The sequence below is a fragment of the Nycticebus coucang genome, chromosome 7, assembly GCF_027406575.1.
Source record: "Nycticebus coucang isolate mNycCou1 chromosome 7, mNycCou1.pri, whole genome shotgun sequence".
Taxonomy (NCBI): Eukaryota; Metazoa; Chordata; class Mammalia; order Primates; family Lorisidae; genus Nycticebus; species Nycticebus coucang.
The window spans coordinates 113883805-113911572 of record NC_069786.1 but is presented as its reverse complement, the minus strand read 5'-3'; the positions used below and the strand labels follow the sequence as shown (position 1 = coordinate 113911572).

Genomic DNA, 27768 nt, shown 5'->3' with positions numbered 1-27768 from the left:
GCCTGTGAGGGCCACGGCCCACCTATGTCAACTTCAGGAAAAGCTAAAATCACCACCTTCCTTCTTCCAATGTATTAATTTTCTTTTGTTTTATGAAAGAAAGAAGGGGTCCCTAGTGTCCCCATAGGATGTCTGAGGTTTCAAGTGGCAAAGAATGTTCCTGGTCAGGATTTCTTCCCAGTAGGTCCTGTCTGCTCAGGCTCATATTCCTGCGATGCTCACTGATGCTCACGTGAGCACTCATTAACCTCATAGCATGATCTCCCTCTGGTCTGTCACCCATTCCCTCCAGGCATGTGGCCCTGCCCAGTAGAAATACTCTGTAAAACAACATGGAGGTTATGTATCACTGCAAGCCACCGTTCTCCCTCTAAAACCCCAGACACAAGGACTGGTCAGGTCAGCAGGCAAGGTTCTCAGACTTAACAGCATTTCCTCCCAAGTGTCAGTTTCTGTAACCCACTGCTCCAAACAAGGCTGTTGTGTGAGTGCTCCTCCCTGCAACACAACCCAACACCACACACACAGACCCCTCCTGGGGAGCAGTGTAGCTGAAGGAAAGTGGCCACCTCTTGAACCACATGAGCAAAGACAGTCACCCCATGAGCAACAGAAACACCTTTAATTAAATCCTCTTCTCCAGACTTTGAGACAGGAAATTTGATTTTTCTTCCTTTCCTTTCCTTTTTGTAAATTCAGCTCACCAGCCATCACTGGCCATTCTACACTACCAGCCCCCCCAACACACACACACATGTGCACACACACACACACATGTGCACACACACACACACCTTACATAGTAACTTAGACACTAGCAGACAGTCGTTTTCCAAAGCTTGGGAGGATTTCTTGGACACCGTGTATTTTCAGCTGGCTAATAAGAAAAGGCTTCTCTCTCCAGCCTGTGCCTTGACTAGTTCAGGGATAGGAGGGATCCAGATACCAAGTTCCTCTCCCCATTGCGTCCACCCTGCTTGGAGTAACTCTCGCTTCCCCTCACCCCTCCACCTCCTCCCTCCCCTGGGTAGCCCCAGCCTGTCCCCCTTGCCCCTTTCCTACATTCCGGGGGGAGGAGGGCGCAGTACAGGGAGCGAAGGGGAGCCCCCTCGTGTCTAGAAGGCCTCTCCCCGCCCCCACCCCGTGTGAGTTTGTTCTGCAAAGCTCCTTGGCATCCTTGCCTGGGTTGGGTGTTGGGGAGCTCAAATTGCAGCTACAAACTGGCTGGCAGCCAGCGCCATCTATTTAAAAGCGCTTGCTCGCCCCGAGCCCTTAGTCTCTTTGGAAACTTCTGCCGGGGAAAAGAGCTCTCGGAAAGAGCTGCGAAGCGGTGTGGGCTTTTTTCTTTTTTGCTCCTTTTGATTACCTCCTCCTCCGTTTGCACCCTTCTCCGGACTAAACGCAGAAACTGCGAATTTCGAAGAGGTGGTGGCAGAGTGGGAGAAAAGAAGTGTTAGGATTTGAGGTTTTTTTGTTTTTTTTTTTTTAATTTCTTGATATCAACATTTTTCTCCCACTACTTCGGCTGCAGCCAAAGCTGCTTACCTGTTCCGCGGCAGCCGCGCGCCGCTGGCAGCTGAGGGTTAGAAAGGAGTAGGGTGTATTTTAAATTTTAAGCAAAAATTTTTTAAGATAAATCTATTTTTCTCCCCCCACCCACCTCCATCTCCACAGCCTCTGAACTCATTATTCGGTGGTTGCCTTGAGGTGAACAGTTTTGTGCTTTTTCCCCGCTACAATTCTGATCAGATCCGGCTTGGGGGTTCCTCTGGCCTCCGCTCCCTCCGCGCGCACCTGACGCTGCCCTTTTTCCCCCAACCTGTTGCAAGACTTTGATCCTTGCAATTGGGCTCCCTTGCAGGCATCCTAGTCTTCCATCTCTCCCTACATTTTGTTAAGTGTCTGGGGAGGACACCTGCTCTACCTGCCAGAGATTTTTTTAAAAAAATCTCCGGGCGCCCTCTTGGCCCCTTTATCCCTGCACCCTCGCTCTCTGCCCCGCCCTGAGGTAAAGGGGAGGCTCAGAGAAGATGGTGCTCACCGCGGTCCTCCTGCTGCTGGCCGCCTGCGCGGGGCAGGCCCAGGGCCTGGGCTCCTTCGTGCACTGCGAGCCCTGCGACGAGAAAGCCCTCTCCATGTGTCCCCCCAGCCCCCTGGGCTGCGAGCTGGTCAAGGAGCCGGGCTGCGGCTGCTGCATGACTTGCGCCCTGGCCGAGGGGCAGTCGTGCGGCGTCTACACTGAACGCTGCGCCCAGGGGCTGCGCTGCCTCCCCCGGCAGGACGAGGAGAAGCCGCTGCACGCCCTGCTGCACGGCCGCGGGGTTTGCCTCAACGAAAAGAGCTACCGCGAGCAAGCCAAGATCGGTGAGCACGCTCAGTGTGCCAGTCAGTCACGCGGCGCACGGGCTGGGGACGCGGGACCGGCTGGGCCCGCGCGCTTTGCGCAGCAAGTGGCTTAGAGCTGGGGTGTAACTGAGGAGCAATCGGGGAGGGTCCTTGCACCTCAGAATTGAAGCCTAGCCTATCCTATTCCCTGGGCTGCTGTCTAGTCGAGTCTCTTCCAGGTTTCGCTCCTTCTCCTTCCCCTACTCCCACCTTACCCGCCCCCCCCGTACTCCATTAGAATACTGACTCTGAGCTCCAATTTGGTCTCATGGCCCAATTCCCCTAGAACCAATCTCCAACTCCTCCCCCCAATTTTTTTTCTAAACTTGAAAAAAAATCTCTTTTGTTAAAATAATGTTTTCATTGGGGCCTGGAAGCTTTACCCATCTTCTGAGCTAATTACACCTTTGACCCTCCCGGTTCTCTCCCCTGCACTCCCACCCCCGTGCCGCTTGACGTTTTTATCCCTTAGTCCCTAGACAGACACACACACACACACACACCGTGCTTGGTAGCTAATGCCTTTTGGGTGGGGGCCTCGATGCCCCTCCCTCGTGCACACCCATTGCTTTTGATTTAATATGATTGATTGTGGTAGATGGCAAACCATATTAACTGCAAAATGTCTTTTATTTCCTCCCAGAAAGACTACTTTAGGAGAAGTGGTGGGGGATGGGTTTGGAGTTCAGTGCGGGGTGTTGGTCCCTGAGTTTAATTCCTTTTTTCCCCTCTCCCCATTCAGATTTTACCTAGGTTGAAAGGTGGACCTAAGGGCTGGGAGGCCAAAGCGGGTGTGAGATTCAGACATAGCAACTTCCCCGCCTATGCTGATTCCCACCCACACCCCCCGCGCAATCCTCCCCTTTGCAATCTCCCCCAACTCCCAGCTCTTAAACCAGATCCCAAGTGGGTGTGGAATAAGTGGTTGAAGGGCTGGGAAAACGCATAATGCAAAATGAAAGGGGCGGAGACAGGAAAGCCACGCCCTGGGAGCCTCTCCTCTTGCTCCGCCCCCTGTTCGCCCCGCCCCCGAATTCTCAGCTCCCTGAGTCCTGTGTTTAAATGATTGACAGAGCTACTTGTTCAATCAGAACAGTTTTGTTTCCTTAGCCGAGGTTTCTTTTTGGAAAGTTACCTGATCTTACTTTTTTTTTTTTTTTAAGTTTAATAAAGTACACAAAAGTCTGGGTTCTAAGACGTCAACCTGGGTATTGATTATCTCCAAAATGTACTAAGGCCAAACAATTTTAATTTGGATTAGTTTCTTTCTGTCCCCTTCCAATTCTCATGAGCACCCCAAAGTGAGTTTTCTTAAGTGCCAACTACCGACACTATCGAATAGCAGGGGAGTGTGTCTGGGCTTGCCAAGAGACAGGGGAGCTTTCCGGGGTTCAGCCTCGATCCCCTAGAAGCCTGCAGATTTTGACTGCCGCAGGCGCCAGCCCCTCCAGCTTTGCAAGAGGGAGTCGTTTTCCAAGTTGTAGCCCACAAAAAGAGAGGGGAGAACGTGCAGACTCCGGAAGTCCCTGGGGCCGGCTTGGGGAGTTATTTTTATTAAGATCCACTTTTCAAAGGCGGTCCCTTCCTTCATCTTGGGGGATGCAGATTTGGAAAAACTTAGCGCGGGGGAAGGGGGAGGGGCCGGGGTAAAGGGAGGGAATAAATTGATTTCCTGGCTTGGAAGCGAGCGCCCTGGCTAACAATCCCATCAGGTCGAAAGAATGCAAGGTCTCCTGCAGCCGCAACCTGGCCCACTTTTATTTGCCCAACCGCGTGATTGGTGTGGTGTGGATGGCTTGGAGGGTGTGCGCGCAGGCCACACGCGCGCACGGAATTGCCAGGCGAGCAGAGAAGGAGTATCCAACTTCCCAATTCCACCTACTGCGCGCGCGCGCGCGCGCGCCCACACACACACACACACACACACACACACACACACACACACACACACACACACACACACACACACACACGCTTTGATCCCAAGCTAGGCTCTTTTTACAATTCTCGGCAGCTACTTCCTCAGCCCCCACCCATAGGGTGCCTTTGGGGCAACCCTAAGCAGACTCCCTTCTCCACCCTCGCAGGCCCCAACCCGGCACTTTCCGGCGCGGACTCCACCCAAGCAGGTGTTTGGCGGGCTGCAGTTGCGGATTGGCTGCGCTCCACTGTCGCGGTGGCCGACGCCTTCCCCCGGGATAAATGGAGTGGGGGTGGATGCTCCTTGAAGAGAGCCTAGAGAACCGTTGAGTGAGCCCCCCCAAGTGGAGATTGTGCACAAACAGTTCTTAAAGAGAGGGAAATGGACCGAGAGAGGGAAGAGAGCGTTCCCTTGGTCCTTTAGCCAAAATTCCTGCTCCCCAACTCACTTTCCACCTCCCACCTCCCAATTCCCCCCAAATCTAAACAGTGGGGAAATGGCTTTGCCCACAGATATATAAACACACGCAGGCACACACAGGCACACACACACATATATAGCATACTATATCACATTCTATCCGAATACTATATTGTATAAATAGTATGTGCTGTGTTATATATTTTTACACAACCCCCACAAAAGGTGTGTTTCTAGAATAGTATTTGAGAACAGAGGAGTGAGGTGGCAGGCAGCCAGAGCTTCTGGGACGGAGAGGAGAGGGCAGTGGAGACCCGTGTTTTGCTAGGTGGTTGCTGAGCAACAGGAGACGGAGTCCGCCCGAGAGCCGGGTGTTAGGAGCGCGCCTGGCCCTGCATTTTATTTTAGCCAGTTCAGGGTCAGAGATAGATATAGAAAAAGGGAGGTGTGTGTGAGCCTGGAGGGAGTCAGAGAGAGAGGAGTTATTTACTTGGGCAAGCTCGGTAAATATCCATGAGTTGGAGGGAGCCGGGGAAGGACCAAGGAAGGACTGGACTCTGCGCAAGGCTGTATGATTGGGGGAAGAAGCCTTGTAGCTGGATGGGCTGGTGCCAGCATGGTTGCCCGTTCTGGGAGGTCTCTCCTGTGCTGGTGAGATATTAAGTTTGAGATGTAGGGAGCAGTGGGTCTGGGTTTCCGCTTTGTCATTGAGAAATAAAAGACAAAGAGGGGTAGAAACTATGCCCTGGAAAAGAAAGAAAAAAATTACCTAAATAAAAATGAATTCAGCCTTTGCTTCTGTGAGGGCTTTGGCTTCCATCACCCTGGCTTCAATTCCAAGCTTGGTCCAAATGCCATGTTGAAGTCAAGTTCCAGAGTTAGGTTTATTGGCCAAATTTATGTCTGGGTTGAGCAAGATCATGGAAAACTGAAGGAGCCAGATTCCTTTCTCACCCACACCCCCTCCCTTTGAAACAAGTCTTTGAGAAGATGGCTGTGCCCTGAGCCAACCAAAACGGGAAGACAAGAGATAGGGCTTTAACCGGACCTTTCTTGCAACCTCCCCCGACTTCTTTCTGCTGTGTCAGCTCAGACTGGAAGAACAAGCACAGTTGGCTATAATGAGAGTTCATTTTCTTTCCGTTTCTCTATTTTTGCTTTCTTACCCCTCCCTCCTACTCCTCTTTCCTCCCCTCCCCCACTCCCTCAACTCTTGATCCCCATCCCCCAACTCTAAAGCACCCCCAAGGCTTGAGTTTTAAGTCAGAGCAGCTGCAAGTTGTTCCTGGGGCTTGGGCTGGATTTGATGGGGCAGGTGGGCCTGCAGCTGCTGCCAAAGGACCAGGCTGACCCCAGGAGCCAGAGGTCACCGTGGGGGTTGCAGCAGAGGTCATGGGAGCAGGAATCCCTGCAGAAGCCCTCCTCTCCTAAAGGGAAGGGGGAGCAGCTATCAGGAAGGGGAGATAAAATTTGGCTAACGTTTTACTTTGTACCTGAGCATTGCCTATGAGACTTTAAGGTTTTAATGTGTGTAAAATAAAACTTGGAAGAAGGAATCACCACCGTCCAGACCCACAACTTCCAGAAACTGAAAGAACACCATAAACAACCAGGTATCAAAAGGGACCTGGAGGAAAAGTGAAAAGTCGAGAAAATGGTTGCAGTAAGAGATAAGTAGGCAACTTATAAGATTTTTATTTAGTTTTTGTTTTGCCTTTTTACTACAGTTTTTCTAAAAGTTGCAGTTCTTCAAAACTATCCTTAAATGGTAATCTGGACATGTTATTCAAAACAATAAGAGTGATTACATATTTACAAGAATAAATCATCAAATCAACAAGGAAGCCAGTCATAGGCATTTATTTCCTTCCCCCTAATGTCCAGAGAATGTACCCCTTTTATTTCCAGTTCTATTTCCTTCCACAATTTCTGTTATGATGTCATCCTTCATAGATTAGATATAGGTACCGATGTAGGTCTAGACATAGATATATATGGAAGTAGATATAGATCTCCCCAGGGGAATGGCTGCACATCTCCTTGACAGGGGAAGTAGCGTTTCCTGCCTGGCCACTAGGCTTAGCTCAGTCCTTACATCTCTCCAGGAATTGTCTGGGTATTGGCCAAAGAATGTTAAGGCTGAAAGGAACCCACAGTGATCATCACAGTCCAGGCCCTAGTGTTAGGTTGAGGATGCTGAGGCCCTGGATGGGATATCAATTGCCCAAGATGAGGCTGCAGGGTTAGAGGCAGCTCTTCCTCGGGGATCCAGCTCTGCATCCCGCCATTCCTGGCTTTCTGGCTAGTCACTGGAGCTCCTGCCCCGGCCTTGGCAAACATCACCAGATGTTATCATCCCATGAAATAAGAAGCCACACCTTAGGGGTGCTCTGTTTGAGGGCAGTAGGAAGAGTGAAGTAGCCCTAACATGGAGAATGCAACCTTCTTCTTATTTTCACACTCACTCTGTCCCTTTTTCTGCATGGTCTTGCAAACAAGGCTGGCTGAGGACAGCCTTGCAAACAAGGAAGGGTGTGAAGGAGTGACGTCTGGTCCACATGCCACACCTCATATCCTGAATGACAGGGAGCTCTCCTGATGTCCAGAGGCAGGCAGGCCCTTGCTGTCCCTGGACCATGCAGAGGCCCATGGTCTTGGAGGAGAAACAGCACAGAACTGGCCTGCATTCCATGTCAGCCTGCCCCCCACAGCACAGGCCTCACTGAGGCCTGTGAGCAGGGCATCAAGGGAGGTTGCGGTGGGGTGAGGTGAGAAGGGTGGGTGGGGGATTTCTGCATCAGAAGACAAGGAGAAAAATCATGCTTGGAAAAAGTGGGTAAGGCAGACAGCCACCTGCTTGCTTTTTTTTTTTTTTTTTTACTCTATACTAGTGGTGGAAGACCTTTCAGTAGGAGAGGAGAGAGAGACTTCTAGAATACAGCTGAGGGCCTTCAGCTGGGCTAAAGGAAGTGCTGGGAGCCATCCAGATACAGCCTGGAGGCTTAAGAAGGAGGCAGATGGGGCCCCTTTTCCAGATAGGTTGGACCTGCCAGGTGAACCCTAGGGAAGTCTTAAATTAAGTAGTTTATCTTATTTTTGACCCTTCAACCTAAAGGACTTTCCCTTGTTCAATCCTGAAGTAAGACTTCCCTGAATTTGCCCACAGATCCAAACATGACATCCGCCAGCTTGGAGAGTTGTTTTATGTGGGGTACAGTTGTCCTGAACCATTTAGATTTTATCATCATGGCTGTGACACCCCTCTTTCACCTTGGCAAAGATGTCTGTCCTTCCAGATCCTTTAAAATGGCACTTTCAATTGAAATATAAGCCACATACCACATATGTACTTTTTCATTTTCTAGTAGCCACATTTTTAACAAGATAAAGAGAAACAGGTGAAATAATTGTAATAATATGTTGAACTCAGTATATCCAAAATACTATCCTTTTACCAGGTGCTCAAAATAAGCAGAGCCAATAAGATAGTTTCCCTTCTTTCATATGAAGTCTTTCAAATCTGCCATGTAGTTTGCACACATGGCACATCTCAGTTTGGACACAAAATTTTCTTTGGAAATATTGGATCTGAATTCTAAAACATACAGTTTAAAAAGTAGATTCACCTATGCACCTCCTCCCAAACATACTGAAACGTTTCCAATAACCAAACATCCATTTTTAAATTTAAACTGATTAAAATTATATAATTAATTATATAAATTATAAGCTAGTTCCTCAATCACACTGGCCACATTTCAGGTGTTCAATAGTCCCCTGAAGCTAATGCCACTTAATTGGACACCTAAGAAGCCTTACCCAAGACACCTCCCTTAAACTATATAGTTTAATTTAATCTAAGGGTGGGGGAATCATTACCCCCACCCTTCCCGCTTGCCCCCAAAGAGTCAAAGAAGGAAAGAATGAGCTTTCATGGGCAGCTGTGCCTTCCTTGTTTGACCCTTGACATAGCCCCTCTTCTTAGGGGGCCTGGAGGGAGGAGTAAGCTGCCACTCCCTGCCCCCTTCTGCTCATCCAAGACTGGGAAATGTGGCCACTTGTAATGTTCTGGACAGGCTGTGATGGCTCATGCTGGAAAAGGACCAGATCAGGAGTGACCCAGTTCTTCCACCAGGGGCCACTGGCTCGCCATCATCTTCTCATCTGGGGTATGATGGGGAACAGATATAGACATTTCTCCTGAGCAAGCTCCCCCTGCCCCAACTCCAGGAGAGAACTGGCTGGAGATGCTCATCTTAGGAGCTGAGAATAAATATGTATTTCCTATGTATACATTTATCACCAACCAAGAAATGTGTCCTGGAGTCACAGACCTGAATATTAGTTTATCCTCAGAAAAAAAATGAGGAGGTTTTCTTTACCTTGGGCCCCTGGCCAGTGGGGCATGTGGAAGTGGAACCTCAGTCATTCATTCTGTGGGGTATCAACTTGACACCTGCTACAACTGCACGGTAGAAGGTGGCAGTTCACCTTGTCTCCACCTTTAGGGAAGGAGACCTAGGCCCCTTAAAATACGGAATGAAGGAATGGGATTAGGCAGAGGAAAAAAATCCAGGTAAGCTCTTTAAATGGAGACTGGTTCACAGCATTGGTGCAAAACCCTTCTCACCTAGTGTTGACGAACTCCCCTGGGACTTCACTTTCTGGCAAATCTTCCTACAGCCTGCGGAGCCTTAGATCTGTGGTCTACAAGGGGGTATCTGTCCAACCAGGTGCCACAGCACTCGAATTTTTAGTTGATGATTAGAACTAGGTAGGTGAGAGGCACCAGACCTCACAGGCTGAAACCTGTGCTAAGTTAATTAGCACGTCTTAGCTCATATAATCCTTACGACAATCCCATGGAGAAGGGGCTCTTGTCATTCTCCCATAAGTCAAATGAGAAAACCAAAACAGAGAGCGGAAGAAAATCTGCCCAAGGTTATTGGTCAGCAGTCCCAGCTTCCTCCCAGGAAAGGTGCCTGGAGGTTAAGGGTGGCACAGCTTGATGCGGAGCTGGGCTTTGACCTCAGGTGTTCTGCCTCCAGACTCTGTACGTAATCCACTGTGCTCTATGGTCAGCAGGGAGATGTTACATTCCCACCTTGGCCAAATTTACTGTTGGCTTAGCGCACTTAACCATTTTGGCTGTCCCACCTGAAATAGGGTAGCAGATCTCAGCCAGGGAGGCCCCATGGCCTTCCTGGTCCAGTCAGCGGGGTTCTTGGAGTCCTCCCGACTCCCCTCTGGGGTCTGCCCCCAGCCCTCTCCCTTCTTGCAACTGCTTTTCAGGCTGGCAGTTGTTTGGATTGTTTTTTCTGTTGGAAAGGTAGTGTTCCTTTCCTCCTCAGCCCCATCCTTCAGGTTAAAAAGAACCCAGAACATGTGTCTCTGTTATTGACTACAGAGGAAAAAAAAAAAAACAGCATCTTCTGAAAGAGACTGGGCCCAGGCAGATGCTGGTCAGGGGAGGGATGGGTATGAAGAGGGGCAGTGTAGCTCTCGTGGCAGGTTCTGCAGCCCCCTACCACCCTTGGACCCTTTCTCCCTATGCAAACACACACACACATACACCCCATGCGTCTGGGTCATCAGGCACACACAGCTGGCAAAGAGTCGGACTTCAGGTGGCTGAGACATGGATTGCATTTTTTTCAGCAGTGAGCAGTTGGTCCTTCATTCCCCCATAAGCCCTGTGTTGCAGTAAAAAGCAGATTGGCTAGGAACAGGGCAAGGCAGTGAGAGGGTCTGAAGAGCACCCAGTGGGGGCCTTGCTGTTTTCAGATATACTAAGACACAGATCAGTAGAATTCTCTGTGATGATGGAAACGTTCTGGATCTACACTGTCCAACATACTACCCAATAGTCACCTGTGGTTATGGAGCACTTGAGATCTGGCTAGAGTGACTAAGGAACTAAATTTCTTATTTAATATTTATTAATTTCAATAACCACATTGGCTAGCAGCTACTACATTAGATAGCCCAGCCTGAGGTCAAACAGAAGCCCAGTATACCCAGGGCTTCCTACTGCCAGGTTGTCCCTCTGCCTGCCTCCTGCGCCCTGCTGCAGCAGAAGGGGCATGGATGAGAAGACCTCCTGAGGCATCTACTGTAGTATAATACTACAGAAATACTTATACTACAGAAATACTTCTAGACCCACTTCTCTTTGCCTCTTGGGCAGACTTACACACATTCTTATTTATAGATTATTTATTGAATGTCATTTGATTTGCTGAAGAGATTAAGATAAATGGCAAAGCTCTGCCTTTAAGAAGTTTACTGTTTCAATCCCACAGAGGGAGCTAGAACAAGAGCCATGGGAAACCCAACTCCCTTTTTCATTCCTTGTAGAGAGATTTGGGACATCTCCATTTTGGCTTCTGGATAGAAAAAGAGACTAGAGAACCTCCCCAGGTCCCGGAGGTCTGCCAAGGCCCTTCCTGGGCTGTGAATTTCAAGTATGCCTCAGTTTCTTCAATTTTTCTAAGTCAAGTCACAATATCTGGGCCACCCAGTTTTCTCTTATGTTTTATTATGAGGTCAAGCAAGATAGAGTGAGAAACTGACACCAGCCCAAGAACAGGCTGTTGATGGTGCCAGGGCATAACTAAGAGCTCAGGGTGGGAGGTGGGATTTCTGGCAGCAGCAGGTCCCCACCTGGACCTATCCATTGGAAGCAAGGTGGCTTCGGAATGCTTCTGAAGGCTACCTCTGCTGGCCCAGCCTTCTCCCCTTGTGAGAACACACGCAGCCACAAGAGGGCGTGTTGGAGCAAGTGGCCCAGTTTGGGGAGGGTACATGCCTTGTGCAATTGCGCTGTGTGTACCGCAGCCCACCCCAGAATGCCACTGAGTCCCCAGCAGCTGGGCCTGCAGCCAGGCACCGTCTGCGTTTGCTGGGTCGTAGAGGATGGCACAGTCCTCAACACGTGTTCACGCTGCCACGGGGTGAGGCCAGTGTACCTTTATAGATGCTGGTACACACGCGTTTTCATAAGCAAACAACTTATGACAGAAGGAGGAGCTGAGCCGGCCATCCTAACACGGCAGGACGTGGCAGGGGCTAGAGGTATTAGACAGCTGTTTGGAAGGATGGGGGGTAGAAGCCAGAGTAGACTCAGATCCCATTATCCCAGTCTGATAATACTGTATCAGAATAATATGATAGTGCCCTCTTAATCATTGAATAATGTCATGAAATTAAAGGCTCTGCCTCCATAGCTTCCGGGGGAGGAAAAGATACTAAGCCTTCCACGTTTCCCATCCCAGGCGGACTCCTCTGAGAATGGCATCTGGAGGCAGGCAGGGAGCTCTGGGATATGTTTCCCTTCCTTCCTGGACGGTTCTCCAGTTGCAGATTACAGAATGCAAATGAGCCTCGTTCGCCACTGCTTCTGCCCTCCACTCTCCCGCCTACAGGGTCTTTTTAGGTCTCGCTTGTTAATCTACCTGACTCTAAATGCAAGAAAGAGAGGAAAAGGATTTTGGTGATTATCAGAAAAGTGGGAGAGAGATACACACAACTTCCAGGTTTCAAAAATGCTTACAGTCCCTAGGAATGAGCGCACATGCGTGGACATCAGTCTCCTACGCCATCTACTGGCCATCTGGGGGTACTGACCTGTTTGTCAAACATTGCAGGGCCTGCTGCACCCGTGCAGAGCAATTCTCACCAGGAAGTCCTCCGTGGTACCCCACCCAAAATCCCTTCTGCAACCTGAATTCATCATCTCTTGATGCAATAGTTCTGGGGTAGCCAGTCTACTTTGCCTTCTTGTTTTATCTAAAACTTAAAGTCTTCCAAAATTGAAAGCCTGTTTAGGACTCAGGCACAGGGTAGCTGAGCGGGGCTAGCTGGCTCTGGCATCTTGCCTCCAGGCTTATTTTCCAGCACTTTAATCTTCGTGGCTCTGCACTGGTTCTCATCCAAGTTTCCACTGTCTCTGGAGCCTACAGGTGACCACAAGACCCTGATTAGTATCTTTGATACTGGACTCTCCTGCTGCCTAAGCAATAGATCTCATGGGGTTCAGTGGCACCAGGACCTGGGAAACACATCAAAACTTTAAGCCTGCCCTTCAGAAGCAGCCAAAGAGCCTGCAGACTGGGAGGTCTGCCCTCAGGAGACCAGGAAAAGGAGAAGGGGTTCACAAAAGTTTTCTAAGTCCCTCAAATTAAGAAAGATACCAGAATATACTAGAATATTCTTTTTCTCCCAATGTCATTGTTGTTTGGCCCTAGGACTTCAACATTTTCAAAGAAAAGAGTAAGAGAAGTCAAAATAAATTTGCCCCAAGGTTGATTGAACCATTGCCAACAGTCCCATCCTCCCAGGAAGGGTGACTCAAGGTTAAGGATAGTCCCAATAAGTGCTTCTTAGAAAAAGTCTCAAAGACGAAGAGTCCTAAGAAGAGCTGCTGATACAAGTGAGGCTGTGGGCACCATGCTTCTGTATCTGCCAAGGCCAAAGAATGAGAACAAACTGAAATGATAGTTGGAGAATGGCACCCAAAAGCAATGGAGCCCTCCCTCAAAAAAAAAGGTGGCCAGAGGAAGATGGAGTGGCATCCCCATCCCAGATGTCTTTAGGAACTAGAAAGAGCACCAAAGAGATAGGGGTGTATAATTGTTTCTGCTTGGACACAGGGATGGGCTGGTTGACCTTTGGAAAGGACTCCAGGAGCTAAGGCAGTCACTGGGGCAAGGCAGCTTCCCAGGCTCTCTCCCCTTATAGAGGTGACAATATGCTGGCTCCGTAGGCCAGGCTGGAGCAGTCCACAGGAGGACACACTCATCTTTCTTCCACACCTTGCTCAGCAGCCAGCCTGCCCTTACTTTATCTGGTTACAATTTTGTTTATCTTGTTTGAGGTAGGAATTGGGCCACATACCCTAGAACACCTCCTGGCTGTCAATGGTAACCATCCCCTGGCCAGCCAACTATCTTCTGAGGGTCAGAACACTTGACGATGCCCGGAGAAGCTGATTGTCTCGAGCCCTTGAATAAGATGTGAGGCCCATGGTTAACTCTCCCTCTTCTCACTGCCCCCAAGCCCAGCACCTGAGCCTTGGGCTAGGCCCTGCGTTACCAGATAACAGAGCATGAGCCTTTCAATGCACAGTGTCCCCAAACCAGCCATGCCCCACCCCCTACATCTCCCTAGCAATCTAACTTATCTCACGACCAGGAAAAGTTGGTTCACCCCCAAAACATCACTCTTCTAACTAACCCACCTACCAGGCACACTGGGGCTTGATAGAGCAGGGTTAGGGCACTGCGACATCAAGACAGACTGGGAAGAGGACTCAAAAGCCCCAAGGGAGACACCAAGATTCTGATACTGAACTTTCTGGCAGAGTCTGTCTTTGCAGTCTGCTTCCTCTTCGTTGTCATTCTCTCCAGTGAGCACTTCCCTTCCTGTCTTGTCAGTCAACCCAAAGTAACTACCCTCCAGGAACACAGCAAAGACTTGGAAGCTTCTTCAGGGCAGGAAACTTCTCCACCAAAGCCTTCAAGTCCAGATAATTAGTTCATTAAACTTCACAAATCCTGAGCCAAGACAGAAGCAGGTGGTTGGGCACTGCCTGCCACCCTGGCCTGGAGGGGTCAGGTCTGCAAAAGCCTTCCCAGCTCACACCTAGAAAGTCTCCTGGGGCATGAGACACTGTCTTCACAAAAAGCTTCTCTTTCCCTGCATCCTCCCTCCTCCCCACTTCCTTGAATTCTTCTCCTTCCTTGACTTCCCATCCCAAGTGCTATCACCCTTTCCCAGAATGGTGGAGGGGCTGGAGAATAGGATTTTCCTTCACCCCATATTTGGATTTGGGTCACCCAAAGTCCCATTTTCTTTTTCAAGGAACTGCTCCTGCTCATCCCTATACCCAGCCACACCCTGCCTACCTGGGAGCAGCAAAGGTCTCCCCCCACTCTGGGTCTGCTAAGGCTGGGGAGCAACCAAACTGAGAGGAGAAAGGGACCCAGAGAAAGGTGTCTGTGGGACAAGAATTTAGTGGAAATCTATGGACCAAGAAGAGGCCAGGCGGGTGGAATTGAGGTTCAACAAATACATGAAAAAAGTCCTGCTTCTCTAAAGGTCAACGGTCAGCTAAGTATAGACTGTCACCAACTCACTCCTATATATAACTGCCCAGTCCTGCCAGCTGCTGGCCTCTCTCATGCTGGAGCTGAGCAACATGCCAGCCTCCCAGGGCCAGAGCTTGCTGCCAGGTCTGACTCAGAGTGGGAGCGAGACCTCTGGATCCCACGCGCCCTTGTGCTTTTTCCCACTGAACCCACATTTCTGACTTTTCTATCTCCTAGCCCCCTCATCTTATGCTTCATGATGGCCCCACCAGGCTTCTGCTCCAGTCCCTGGGACCCCCTAGTGTCCCAAGTCAATGCCCATCAGTTCTAAAAGTGCACAGACCCATGCCCTGTCTTCCCCTAGCAGCCCAGATCTCCAGGCCCCCAGCAAGCAAGCCACTTACCGCCACCTTTACCCTTCCCTGGGCCGCTCTTCTTGACCTTCCTCCTTCCAGCCCCAGGCTGTCCTCTCCCTCCTGCCACACCTTCCTCGTCGTCTATCAGTCTTCCAATATTCTTCCCTGAGCACAGTCTTCCTCCCTCCACTCTGCTCAACTGCAGGAATGCCAGAAACCTCTTAGCACCTTCATGAGCATGTCAACTCTTCTTCCTTGTCCTCATTCCCCAACCTTCCCCAGTCTGGAGAGCTCCCAGAGGGTGAAGAGCCTGTCTGCTTCTGCCTGTGTCACTTCCCACACCCAGACCTCCCAGGCCCAAGCCCCAGATGCAGGCAGCTGACCCTCAGCCACTTCTCTCTGCAGAGAGAGACTCTCGTGAGCATGAGGAGCCGACCACCTCTGAGATGGCTGAGGAGACCTACTCCCCCAAGATCTTCCGGCCCAAGCACACCCGCATCTCGGAGCTGAAGGCCGAGGCAGTGAAGAAGGACCGCAGAAAGAAGCTGACCCAGTCCAAGTTTGTTGGGGGAGCGGAGAACACTGCCCACCCCAGGGTCATGTCTGCACCTGAGATGAGACAGGAATCTGAGCAGGTGCGTCTCAGGATTCACCACCCCTAATCTCTCTCCTCTGCCACTGCCTGGCTTTGGGACTTTTGCCCTTCGTCTAAATGGGCATTCCAGACAGCTGGAGGTGTTTAGGCTGGAGCTGGGAAAGGAACCAGGTGTCTCAGCTTAGGAGAACTTTCAGAGCTTGCATTTGTCAGGACAGGGGGCTTGTCCAAGTGAGTGGAAATAGAAGTAATATTCATTCCTGGAAAGTGCCCACCAGCATCCTGAGCACATGCAGGGCAAGTGAGCCCTGGATGGAGCAGTGTGCAGGCCTTGGCAGACACTGAGCGTAGAGCATCCAGAGACAACTCTGGTCTCCATTAGAACAGAAAAGCTGAGGATGGCTGGCCTGTAAAACTCAAAGGTAAATACGGCTCTATCCCTGGCCACATGCAGGCTTTGTACACTCCGGGGCACAGGACAGGGGAGAGGGAGGGAAGATCATGTGTTTGCACATGGGGTGGTTCCGCTTGGTCCTGCCACTCCCTCACCCTCCTGTCCACACAGGGCCCCTGCCGCAGACACATGGAGGCCTCCCTGCAGGAGCTCAAAGCCAGCCCACGCATGGTCCCCCGCGCTGTGTACTTGCCCAACTGTGACCGCAAGGGATTCTACAAGAGAAAGCAGGTACAGCCCTGGCCCATGCTCCCAGGTTCAGATGACTCCTAAAATGACACCTGCCTGGAAACTTGACTGGGGCAAGCACCTGAGATTTCCACATTAACAATTTTTATTTTATTTTATTTTATTGTTAAATCATAGCTGTGTACATTAGTGCACTCAAGGGGTACAATGAGCTGGTTTCATATACAATCTGAAATATTCTCATCAAACCGTTCAACGTAGCCTTCATGGCATGTTCGTACTTCTTGTATGTAGACATTTGTATTAGTGTTTCCTAAACTTCAAATACCCGTTCACATGCCACAGCCATGATTTTCCCTATTCCCTCCTGTCCCAGAATTTACTTGGCTTTCCACAGATTCACTTTATCCACTTGTGTTCATTTGTAACACTGTATCATGTACACATCCTCTGTGCTCCTTAAATTCCTTTCTGGTGTACACACACAGCACATTCACACACATGGCTTTAAGACCTGTTTTCTTTGGACACCACCTGAAACCATCACGCCCCTTCACAGCCAGGCTAGCCTTGGGTGACAGCCCTCAAATGCCACTGGGGGGGCTTGTTAAAGCAGCTGGCAGCTGGGCCCTACCGCCCCCAGGGGGCCTAGGGGAGACTCTAGGACTTTGCATTTCCTGATGCAACTTAAGGGTCCCACCAATCTAAAGAGCCAGACTGCACTGGGGTCAATCTTGGCTCTGCCACTTATGCCATTCCTCTTTCCCCATCATTTATTATCTCTGTGCCTCCCTCACAGCGGATGAGGAATAACACTCTCTAACATATTAAGGAATTGAGGAATAACATACTAAGTATTGAGAATTGTCTCATAAAGCTACACAGGGGGTGCCACCTATCATTATTATTATTACCATTACTATTATCATTATCATGAAACTCTCTTGAGAATCCCTGGAGAGAACCAACTGGGAGGAACTCAAGTGGACGACGTTAAAAAAAGATCATGGCCAGGCCTGGTGGCTCATGCCTCAAATCCCAGCAAGTTGGGAGGCCAAGGTGGGAGGATCGCTTGAGGCTAAGAGTTCAAGAACAGCCTGGGCAACATAGTGAGACCCTGTCTCTACAAAAAGAAAAATTAGCTAGGTGTGGTGGCACCTGCCTAGAGTCTCAGCAACTTGGGATGCTGAAGTAGGATGATCACTTGAGCCCAGGAGTTTGAAGCTACAGTGAGCTATGATCACACCACTGCACTCTTGCCTGGGTGACAGAGTAAAACATTGTCTCAAAAAAAAAAAAAGAGAGAGAGATGGTAGGGGCTAACCAAGGGCAGGTTGCCTAAATTCATTTTCCCCCAGGCCTTCATGCAATAGGGATGCCAGGACCCCTGGGGATGAGAGTCCGTCTTGGGACGGGGAGGAGGCAGGGTGGGCAGAAGCAAGGCTCACCGCGCAGTGTCCTCACCTCCACTGCTCTGCCCACCCCAGTGCAAGCCTTCCCGTGGCCGCAAGCGTGGCATCTGCTGGTGCGTGGACAAGTACGGGATGAAGCTGCCGGGCATGGAGTACGTGGACGGGGACTTTCAGTGCCACACCTTCGACAGTAGCAATGTTGAGTGACGCGTCCCCTCCCCGCTCCCCCTCACCCCCACCTACCCCCAGCCCCAACTCCAGCCAGCGACTCCCTCCACCCCCAGACGCCACTCATTTCATCTCATTTAAGGGAAAAGAATATACGTATATATCTGTGTGAGGAAACTGAGGACCTCGGAATCTCTAGCAAGGGCTCAACTTTGAAAACGGCAACAACAGAGATGATGCAAAAAGCTAAGGAGACACGCCCCCTTTAAATGGCTTTCTTTTTGAGGCAAGTTGAATGAACAGAGAAGACAGGAGAGGAGAAGAGGGACAGGAGGGAAGAAAGTGTCTGTGGGAAGGGGGGAAGGGGGGACGGACGAGTAGAGTTATGAAGAGGAAGGCAAGCACGTGCCAGGAAGGAAAGGGGCAGGGTCTGGGGCTGGGCCAGCTCTCTCGTCCAGCCCTGGCCTGGGGTCAGGAGAGGTCTGGACATCAGAAGGCGGAGCCTAAGATGTGGTATTTGGTGACACCCTTGGAGTTTTCCCAGGTTGGATTGGTCAGGGGGAGAAAAGAAAAGATTGACATGCCGGGGTCTCTCCCAGCTCTCTCCTCCTCCAGCCAGCGGTGTGGACACCTCGACCCCTGGCCTTACCCCGACAGAGTGTTGTCTCTTCCCCAAATTTATGGAGACTAAAATGCATTCCAGTCCTCTGAAAACAAATTTGTAACACAGCAACATTAGATAGCAGCGAGGCGAGGTTTTCCTGAGCAGAGACATGAGTGTTAAATACATGTGCATGGTCACACCCCATGCAGACTCTTAGAAATCAGCACACACCCCAATGTTGGAAAGACTTGTTTTTCCAGGGGGACTTAAAAAAAAACAAACATGCCGAAGCTGTGGTTTCAGCCCTCATTTCATTCAATTCCCAACTAGCATAGCAGCCTCTGTGGGGGAGGATAGGCTGAAAAAAAAAGTGGGCTTATATTTATCTACAAGACTGCTATAGTCATATATAGGCATATAAATCTATTACCTTTCTTTCTTTTTTTTCTTTCTTTCTTCCTTTCTTCCAAAGGCTTGCATTAACTCTGCAGAGTAGCTCTGTGGGGCACTGAGGAGCTTTCTCATTCTGGGGAAACTAAGAAAACCCACATTCCCCAATACAAACCTTTATGCCAGTTTTCCTTCCTCTAGTCAGGGCTCCCCATGAGCAGCAAACTCAGCTTTTTGTGGGACCTAGTGTGGGATTTGATGGTGACTCCCCACAGGTGTTCACACATAACCACCCAGCCAGGTAAGGCCAGCACTGGATGGACACCACATTCCCCGATATGTCCCAAATTAGTCTTTAAACCCCAAGGAAGCAGCTGTGTCTGGACACCACACCAGATGAGCCCAATAAATCCCCCTGATCCCACCCTGGCCCTTTCATTTCATCGGGACAGGACCTGAGTTCTGGAAGCTTCCCTCAGTCTCCACACTGGCAGAGCAGGAGAGAGACTAAAATGAGAGAGGGCAAAGAGGGAGATGGCAGAGAAAGGTTTCACAGGCAGGGAAACAGTAAACTGGACTGTTCAGGCCAGGAGAGATGGGCTGGAGGGCTGGAGGGATGGGGGCCAATTGCCCCATCCTAGCTTTGGAGCAAAGCGGCAGAAGGCAAGAAATGCCAGTAGATTTTTCTTTGGCTCCCCACACCCATATGCCTTCTGGGATTCAAGAAGAAGGAGAGAGAAAAATGGGGGGATGGGTCATGAAATAAAAATGAGCTTGAGCCAGGCCACAGAGCAGGGGAAGGTGGGAACTGCGGGTGGGTCCTAGACCTTGGAAGTTGGATGGGAAAAAGGATCAGTGGACAATGGTCATGCCTGTGAAGTGCCTGATGCCCACCCTCAGCCACGATGAGGGATGGAGGCCAAAGAATCCTTCAAACTCTTCCCCTATGCTGGCCAGTCCTTGCTCCCTCTCCAGAGTGGCAGATGGAAAAGAGGCCCAGGACAGCCAGGAAATGTGCTTCAAGGGTGCTGGCATATGGCAGCCAGATTCCAAACCAAGAAAAGTTCCATTCTCCACTGACTTCCTCAGCCAATGGATGGCCTCCAACTGTCCTGTGAGGCTGAAGATAACCTGCCAGGGAAGGGGGCTTGGACACTGACAAAGGAGACCCTTCCTTGCTATGGACCCAGCTCTCCCTATTCTTTCCTGACTGCATGACACAGTGGAGACTGCCTCCAGCACCAAACTTGGGGCAATGAAAAAGAAAATGTATCAGGAAGAGGGACAGCAAGGAAGCGAATATGTTCCCACAGCTGTGCACCTCGGGCTGTCTCCTGCTCCCCCAACAGACAATTGGGACACACAGTTGGCTAAAGATGGGAGGGGTGCTCAGGCTCCTGGAGACAAAGGGCCCGGTGGTCCGGCAGCCGTGAGGACTTTCTTGACCTGCGAAGTCAGAGCACCCCATCTCTCTGCATGACTGTCCCCAAGCCCTGACTTACATTTCTGCATGTCTTAGGCCAGTACCCTAAACCTTTTCCGCATCACTCTTCTTTCTGTCCATTCTTTCTCTGGACCTTGAGCAGTTTTCTTACTGGGATCTGCCATGTGGATACTGGGGTACCACTCCCCCTAAGAAAAGACTGAGCCAGGAACTGCAAACTCCCCCATCCTTCCCAGGGCTGGACTGGATTCCCAAGGGGAGCTCTCTCTTCTCCCCACTGTGTGCTGGACTCTGAGCAGGCCTCTGCCCTTTATGCTGGCCCTTTGCTGTTAGCAATGGTGGGGGAATCACAGCCTGGGTGACCTCCACCAGACATTCATGCCTGCTAACCCGAGTCTGTGTGTCCACTGCTCACAGAAGCGCTTCTGAGCAGCTGCTCATTCCCTAGACAAGTTGGACCTTCGTGGACAGATGAGATTGAACCTCCTAAATGGAGGTCTGGTTGCCCCGGGAAAGGAGCCCCGAAGGAAGACAGCAGCTCCTCCCCTTCAAAGGGCATGTGTCCAGGCCTGAGCAGGGGTCTCTTTGCCTCTAGGCTGCCCTTTGACCAACTATCTGCTTACTTGGAGGCCTGGGACTCTGGGTTATCTCAGGCCTAGCTCTGGTTCTAAGGCCTGCCCACTCCACGCCCCAGGAAGGTCTCTCTCCTCCCACTTTCGACTCCCACCTCACTCCAGCAGTGGAGAAGAACCCCTGTCTTCCCCATGACTGCCAGGGAACTGAGGAAGGCCCAGCCAGGACTGACCCTCCTTCTACAGCCTGCCCTGACCCACTGGGCAGAGCAGAGCACCAGGAAGGAAGAGACTAGAAAGTTTCTCTGACAGCCAGGCCTGGGGATGGGGACACCTGGCCCCACACGGGAGGAAGATAGGCCCAGGAGGCCCAGGGAGGGCCTCTCAGCCCCTGACAACCAGCTTTCCACCCCCACCTCTGGGTCTACCCACTGGGCTGGCCACTGCTGGAGAGCTGGGCCCCAACACCTTGACCCCACCATGGTGCGCTAACCACCACCATCCTCCCTACATCTACTCAGCCCTGGCCCCAGATGGGACCTTCAGAGAGGAGAAGGCCAAGGAGAAGAAACCCTTTAGTCTTGGAAGGGACATGCTTGGCTTCCAGCAGAAAGGAGGCTCAGTTTTGCAAAATGGAGGGACAAGGGAATGAATGGGGGTTTTACCAGCCAACACCCTGGGCCTTGTACTGTCTGTATTTTTAAAACCACTAAAGTGCAAGAATTATTTTGCGCTGTTTCTAACCTTTTTTTTTTTTCTTGTAGGCTTTTGTTTTCTTTTTTAAAACATACTTTCTTGGGTTTCTAATGGAGCATTTAGGTTAGCCATTCCACAGACTCTGGCCTCCTCTCCTAACTCCTTTTGGATGGGGAAAGGGAAGGTAGGGAGGCCCCGGCCACCCTGCTCACACACTCCACTTCTCTGGTCCCTGTCACCAGCCTGTTCCCCATCTGTACCACACCACCACACGGTAGCACACATGGATAGCACAGTTGTCAGACAAGATTCCTTCAGATTCCGAGTTACCTACTGGTTGTTTGGGTTTTTTGTTTTTTTTGGTTTTTTTTTTTTTCTTTTTTTGAAAACAGCAATAGCCACAGCACATATTACTATAGTTCTTTATAGTTTTACATACATACATACCATAGGTCTGTTCTCTCTTCTTGTTTGTTTTCAACTTTAAAAAAATAAAATAAATGCTCATAATCTTGACTGGTGAAAAGGATTTTTAAAAAATCAACAAACAAAAACAAAAGCAGGAAAAATCACCTGAATGCGGAAGAGCTCGGCTCCTGTTAGCATTTTGTACTTAAGGAAATAAATACAAAAAGAAAAAAGAAAAAAAAACGGAGGATCTCACGTTTTATTAAAAAGTGAAGATTGCTGTATACTATTTATTCAACTTATAATTTATGTTACTCCTCGATCTTTGTCTTTTGTCATGACAAAGCATTTATTTAATAAAGGTATGCCTTCAGTTAGCCTGCGTTGGCGTTCTCCAAGGGCTCAGGGAAGGTAGACAGAGGGTGAGGTGACAACCCAGGACTCTCCTCGGGCCACCATTCAGTGGGGCAGGGGAGAGGACCCAGGCTGGGTCAAGGAGGAGCCTGCTCTCTCCAGAGGAGACCCTGATCCTCCTGGACAAGCCCTAGCCCCAGAACTCTGGTGGCCCCTTCTCCAACCATTCAAAAGTCTCTGCAGACACATGACCCAGGGCACCTTCTCAACCTGCTGATACCTCTCTGTCCTTGCAGATAAAACCTTACAGAGCTGTTATGAGGATGCAACTAGTTAATGCACACAAAGACGTAGGGCCGCCAGCATCCAGTACTTGGTCAGCTACTTTTCTGACCATTGCTGTTATTACCATCAACTAGTCTCAGCCCCTGATGTTAAATAAAGTGGCTTTTATCTACCCTTACACAAATGATGAGTCTCTTCTCTTTGGTGAGGATTTTGAAGAAGGCATTTCTAGAATGTTTCTCCATCACTTAATCCCGTGCCTAGTAAGGTCTTAACTCCTGGCAGAGATAAGTCCTACCTCCAGGTCTCACTGGCCACGGTGAATCTACAGCTCCCACTCAGCCCTGCTGCAGTTTGTGCCCACCGAAGGGGAAAATTGAAATGGCAGCTCTGATTCTGACCCTTTGGTGGTGTGAAGGGCACGGTCACGCATCCTCCTATGGCTACCTCAGTCACCCTGCTACCTCCCTTCCTCTCCGGCCCCATGTCCTGTCTCCCCGGCCCTTCCCGAAACTCCCTGGGGCCCTCTTTGTTCCCAGAGCTAGCTGCACAGAAGGTGGCCCTGTAAGTGTCCCACTGGCACTACTGGGAGATGGAGCTGGTGGTATCTCCCCTCTGCCCAGCTCGGGACCCCAGGCGCTCTACTCTGCCCATGTCACCTGGGGTGTCCCTGCCTTGCTCCAAGGGCTATCTTGTCATCAGGCACAGGTCCTGAGACTTGTTGGACCCAGATTGCCTTTAGTTGGTTGAGGAGTCCAGCTGAGGAGGCCTGGGCGCAGCATTCAGATGCCAGGTCACTTGAGCCCTACCCCGTGAAGCCCCTTCCCTCATGACAGTGAAGGTAAAGATGGAGGATGCAGAGATGTGGGAGGGGGAGAGGGAGGGGCTCCTCCTCCTCTTCCCCCTCCAGTGGTGCCTAGAGAGGGCCCGTATGGTGCATCCTTCCTCTCCTCCCCTGTGCCTCCTTCCCTTCTGTGCAGCCCTTGGCTCTTATCTTCCTGCTCACATCCTATGGCTGCTGGGGATCCCCTCCACAGCCCTACCAGGCACCCAGTGATCGGGCGACTCCCGGGCTCCTCAAGGTTCAGCAGACAGGCAGCTGGCAGCTGGCAGCTGCCCTCTCCCCATACCCCCAGCGGCCTGGGCACTCCATCCCTGTCCCCAGCACTGTTTGCTTAAACCACATGCTGAGCATTGGAACCCCAAAGGGCTCCAGGTCTGAAATCTGAAAATCCCACTCTCACATTCCAGTTACAGTCTAATCCTGAGAGACTGAGGCAGGACAACCCACCTCCGGGGTTCCCCATGCCTGCCCTCCAGCCCTCAGCTGTGTGGCCCAGCTGGGACAGCCCTCCTGCACAGGTCCGTGGGGCTCTGCAGGGAAAGCACCACCCCCTGGTGGGCCAACTTCCCAGAGACCCTGAGGCTTCTCTTAGGACCCCTACATGTCTCCTTCCCATATCCCCTCACTCCTGGCTGGCCCGTGCCTTCTCTCCCTCAAAGAGAACTCCCCGCCTCTCTCCTCCCAACCCCAGCAAGATCATTCCCAAAGCCAACTCTGTGTCCTGTCTCCTCCTGTGTCAGTCTTCCTCTGCTCCCAAGGGACAACCTCTTTCCCCCTCCCCACATCTTGTCCCCCATCAACCACCCCCTCTCCCTCTGTGCTGGTGACAAAGGACAGGGACAGGAAGAAACAGAGATGGACAGAGGTTTACAGACAGCGCTGATGGGAACTGCCCATGAATTGGACCTCAGGATGAGAAAGAGGGAATTCAAGGATGTCTTCTCCACCCAATGTCCCTCAGGCAACTCAAATCCAAGGTGCCTGAAGCTGAACTCACCTGAAAACTCAGGCACTTTGCCCCTCTCATTTTATCTTAGGCCTCATGAAGTACAAGTTCAATAGTAAGAAAACTTGAAGTATCATCTTCCCATCTTCCTCCCCACTAAGCCATCCTTTCTCCTCCTCCTTCTCTTCCCTCTTCACCCCGGTCCCCTTTGTCCCCATAGGAGGACACCACGCCCACTGCACTGCCCAGGCCTAAGCCCCAGGCATCAGTCCTACTCTGCATTTACCCCCTACATCCAATAGGCCACCAATTTCCAGGAATCAGCAACCTCACAGACAACCTTTGAACCTGACCTTCCATCTGCCCAACCCATGCTCATTCAGGCCCTGCCACTTCTCACCTGGCTCTCTGGGATTCCTCCCACAGGACATCCTGCCCACTGGCCTTCCGCGCCTTCTCCTCCATGCTGGACACCTCATCCATGGTTCACTCTCAAACACCTATCCCATCATGCCCATCCTCTGCCCAATTTCCCTCCTTGGCACTTTGCTAGCTTTTGGTGCCAAATTTAAATCCCTCAGCAAGGCACCAGAGGTCCCTCCAGATGGCTCTGGTTTCCTTTTCACCTGCTCCTCCGCCTGCATCCTCCCTCCACCACGTGTGTCCCCAGCCACATGCAGGTGTCCAAATTCATTGTGCAGCTCATGACTAAAGGCTTTGCACCTCTGTCTGAGCCAGCCAAACACACACACTCATATATACTCAGATGCACACACACCCACGTACATGTACACACATCTCCCCACTTCTTTCCCCCTGATTCCAACTTCCTCCTTACAGCAACTCTGCCCTCACACCCTCCTCTGAGATGCCAGACAGAGATAGTTCCCCGACTCAATCCCACAGCACCTGCTGGAAGGCTCTCCACCATTGCACCGAGGGCCATCCCTTCATGAGCACATCAGCCCTTCAGGACAAAGGCCATAATCTTTGTCATCTTCATGTCCTGACACCCTAACATCGAGCCTAGCAGACAGTGAGAACTATATTTAGGCAGCACTTAGTATATGTTCTCTTTGAGAGGAAGAAGATAGAAATGATATTTTTTGTTTTACATAATATTTAATTTATTCCTTATACCCTATGAAATGCACTCTAACAAAGGAATATATGTCTTATAAAATATATCAAACTGATACAAAACAAATAAAAACATTGACAGAAATGATTTTATATTCCCAAAGCAACTCTTTGAGAAAGAAAGCACCCCAATATTTAAATATGAAGTAAAGAAGGTTCATAGATTAGAAGCATGTCCAAAGCCACATAACTCCGAAGTTATAGCCTGCAGATCCTGCTCCAAGGCCGCCTTGCTTGCACGCCAGCACTCTGAACCCTCACACTGAACACAGCTATTATTCAGGGACTACAGCAGTGGTTGTTCAGACCCAGAGGGTATACGAGATGGGTCAACAGTGTCATGGGCATGCAACCTGTGCAGCTGCTTGGTCTAACACTCTGCTGTCAGTCTTCACATCCTTAATAATTATTGCTCAACAAGGGGCTCCATATTTTCATTTTGCACTGGGTCCTACAAATTGAGTCACTAGTTCTACCTAAGAAGCACATAGGAGGCATGTTTCTGTGCAGATTCCCAGGTCCCTTCCCCCACTTCTCTCTGAGGCCATCCGGGCAGGGCTTGTAATGACAGCCAGGGAGAGCTCCTAAGATCAACGCTCTCTCCAAGACCCCATAGGCGCTCGGCTGCAGTTCCATATGCTACCTCATGGTGGCAGTAGAAGCCCGGCCATGCTTAAACTTGGAAGAGGCGCCGTCTGTTTGACCGCTGCTGAGATCCCGGCCCAGCCAGCCATCTGCCTACTAGAATGCAATTGTGCTGCCTCTCAGGGAGGGTTTCCGGGCCACACGACTGGTCGGTTAGTGTGAGCTACAGCCACGGCAGAGGTGCTGGTCACACACCCATAAAGCTTTCGAAGGTTTTGCTTCAAGCGCTGTATGGGCAACTGTCAGAGAAGCACCCTGCTCATTGTTGCAAAAAAGGGCTGAGCAAGCACCGCGGGGTGTGAGGTCCGGCGGAGGGCCAACTGGTCAGTAACCTGCCTGTCCTACACTGCCCGGTAGCTTTTCAAGCGTCTTCACACATGTAGTCGCCTTGACACTACCCTCTTGTTTGAGGCAGAAATCGCCCCCATTAGACAGATGAGGAAAACTGAGACTCAGAGAAGGCACATGATGCAGCTCCAGGCAATGGAATGGTAAGAGATGGGACTGGATCCAAACCCAGACATCCTAACTCCAACATTCTTCTCATCACTTCCCTGGGCCAAATTACACTGGAACCTAAGAAAGAAAAAAAGACCCTGCCTGGGCCAGTTGGATGGGATTCTCTGAGGGTGACACACTGGCAGCTGTTTTTTTCTAAGCATCCCTGTTGATTCAAATGTTCACCAAGATTGAGAACCATTGTGCTTCCCAGGGGAGCAGACACAGCTGTCCCCTACTCAAGGGGATGAGAGAGGGATGGCCAGATTACAGACCCCATGGAGGGGCTGCCTGTGCCCAGAGTACCCTAGCCTCTCTTCAAGCACCCCTGGCCTGTTTCCTGAACCCAGGGATAGGTAGCTACCACCCTGTGGAGGGGTCTCCAGCCCCAGGGCAGGGGAGTTTGGGCACTTCCAGGGTACTTTCCCTCATCAGTAAAGTGGACTAATAATAGTACTTCTTTCATAGATTCATGAGGATTAACCGAATCAATGCACTTTCAGGGCAGCCAGCCACATGCTGGTCTTGGCCTGCTGCAGCCTAGAACTCCCTCTTGGCAAAGCTCTGCCTATTCTTAGGAATTCCATTTCCTTGCACTTCAAGAAAGCTGATCTCATGCCTTTGTGGAAGTTTCTTTGGTTTTCCAGACAAACTCATCTCACACCTGGTCAAGGCCCTGGTGTGCCTCGGCCTCTCCAGAATTACTAGATGGACAGTAAGAAGGGAGGTGGATTGGCAGAGCCATAGGAGCACCCCTGCTCTGTGCCCAGGAGGGTTCAGACTTCAGATGCAGGAGAGGAGGAACAGGCAAGGTCTGGCTCTGGCCATGTGCTGAGGACGTGACCATGGCCCCAAGAGCTGAGCATTCCTCCCCACTCCTGGGATTCACAGCAGAACAAGTGGTGGAGCTCTTACACTCAGCCCTCATGCCCCTCAGGTCCCATAGTCCACAGC

General features: G+C 50.7%; 1 protein-coding gene across 1 annotated transcript; it reads left to right on the top strand.

The window, feature by feature from the left end:
• Positions 1-1278: 1278 nt before the first annotated feature.
• IGFBP5 (insulin like growth factor binding protein 5) lies at positions 1279-18165 on the top strand. Its single transcript, XM_053596737.1, has 4 exons — positions 1279-2364; positions 15576-15805; positions 16331-16450; positions 17896-18165. The coding sequence occupies exons 1-4, from the start codon at positions 2031-2033 to the stop codon at positions 18025-18027; spliced, it is 816 nt and encodes a 271-aa protein (XP_053452712.1). The 5' UTR covers positions 1279-2030; the 3' UTR covers positions 18028-18165.
• The last annotated feature ends 9603 nt before the right edge of the window (positions 18166-27768 follow it).

Bases quoted from the DNA above. Each gene is read 5' to 3' on its own strand.
- IGFBP5 (XM_053596737.1), top strand. From the start codon at position 2,031: ATGGTGCTCACCGCGGTCCTCCTGCTGCTGGCCGCCTGCGCGGGGCAG. The intron at 15,806-16,330 runs GTGCGTCTCAGG...CTGTCCACACAG, and splicing joins TGAGACAGGAATCTGAGCAG to GGCCCCTGCCGCAGACACAT. The intron at 16,451-17,895 runs GTACAGCCCTGG...TGCCCACCCCAG, and splicing joins GATTCTACAAGAGAAAGCAG to TGCAAGCCTTCCCGTGGCCG.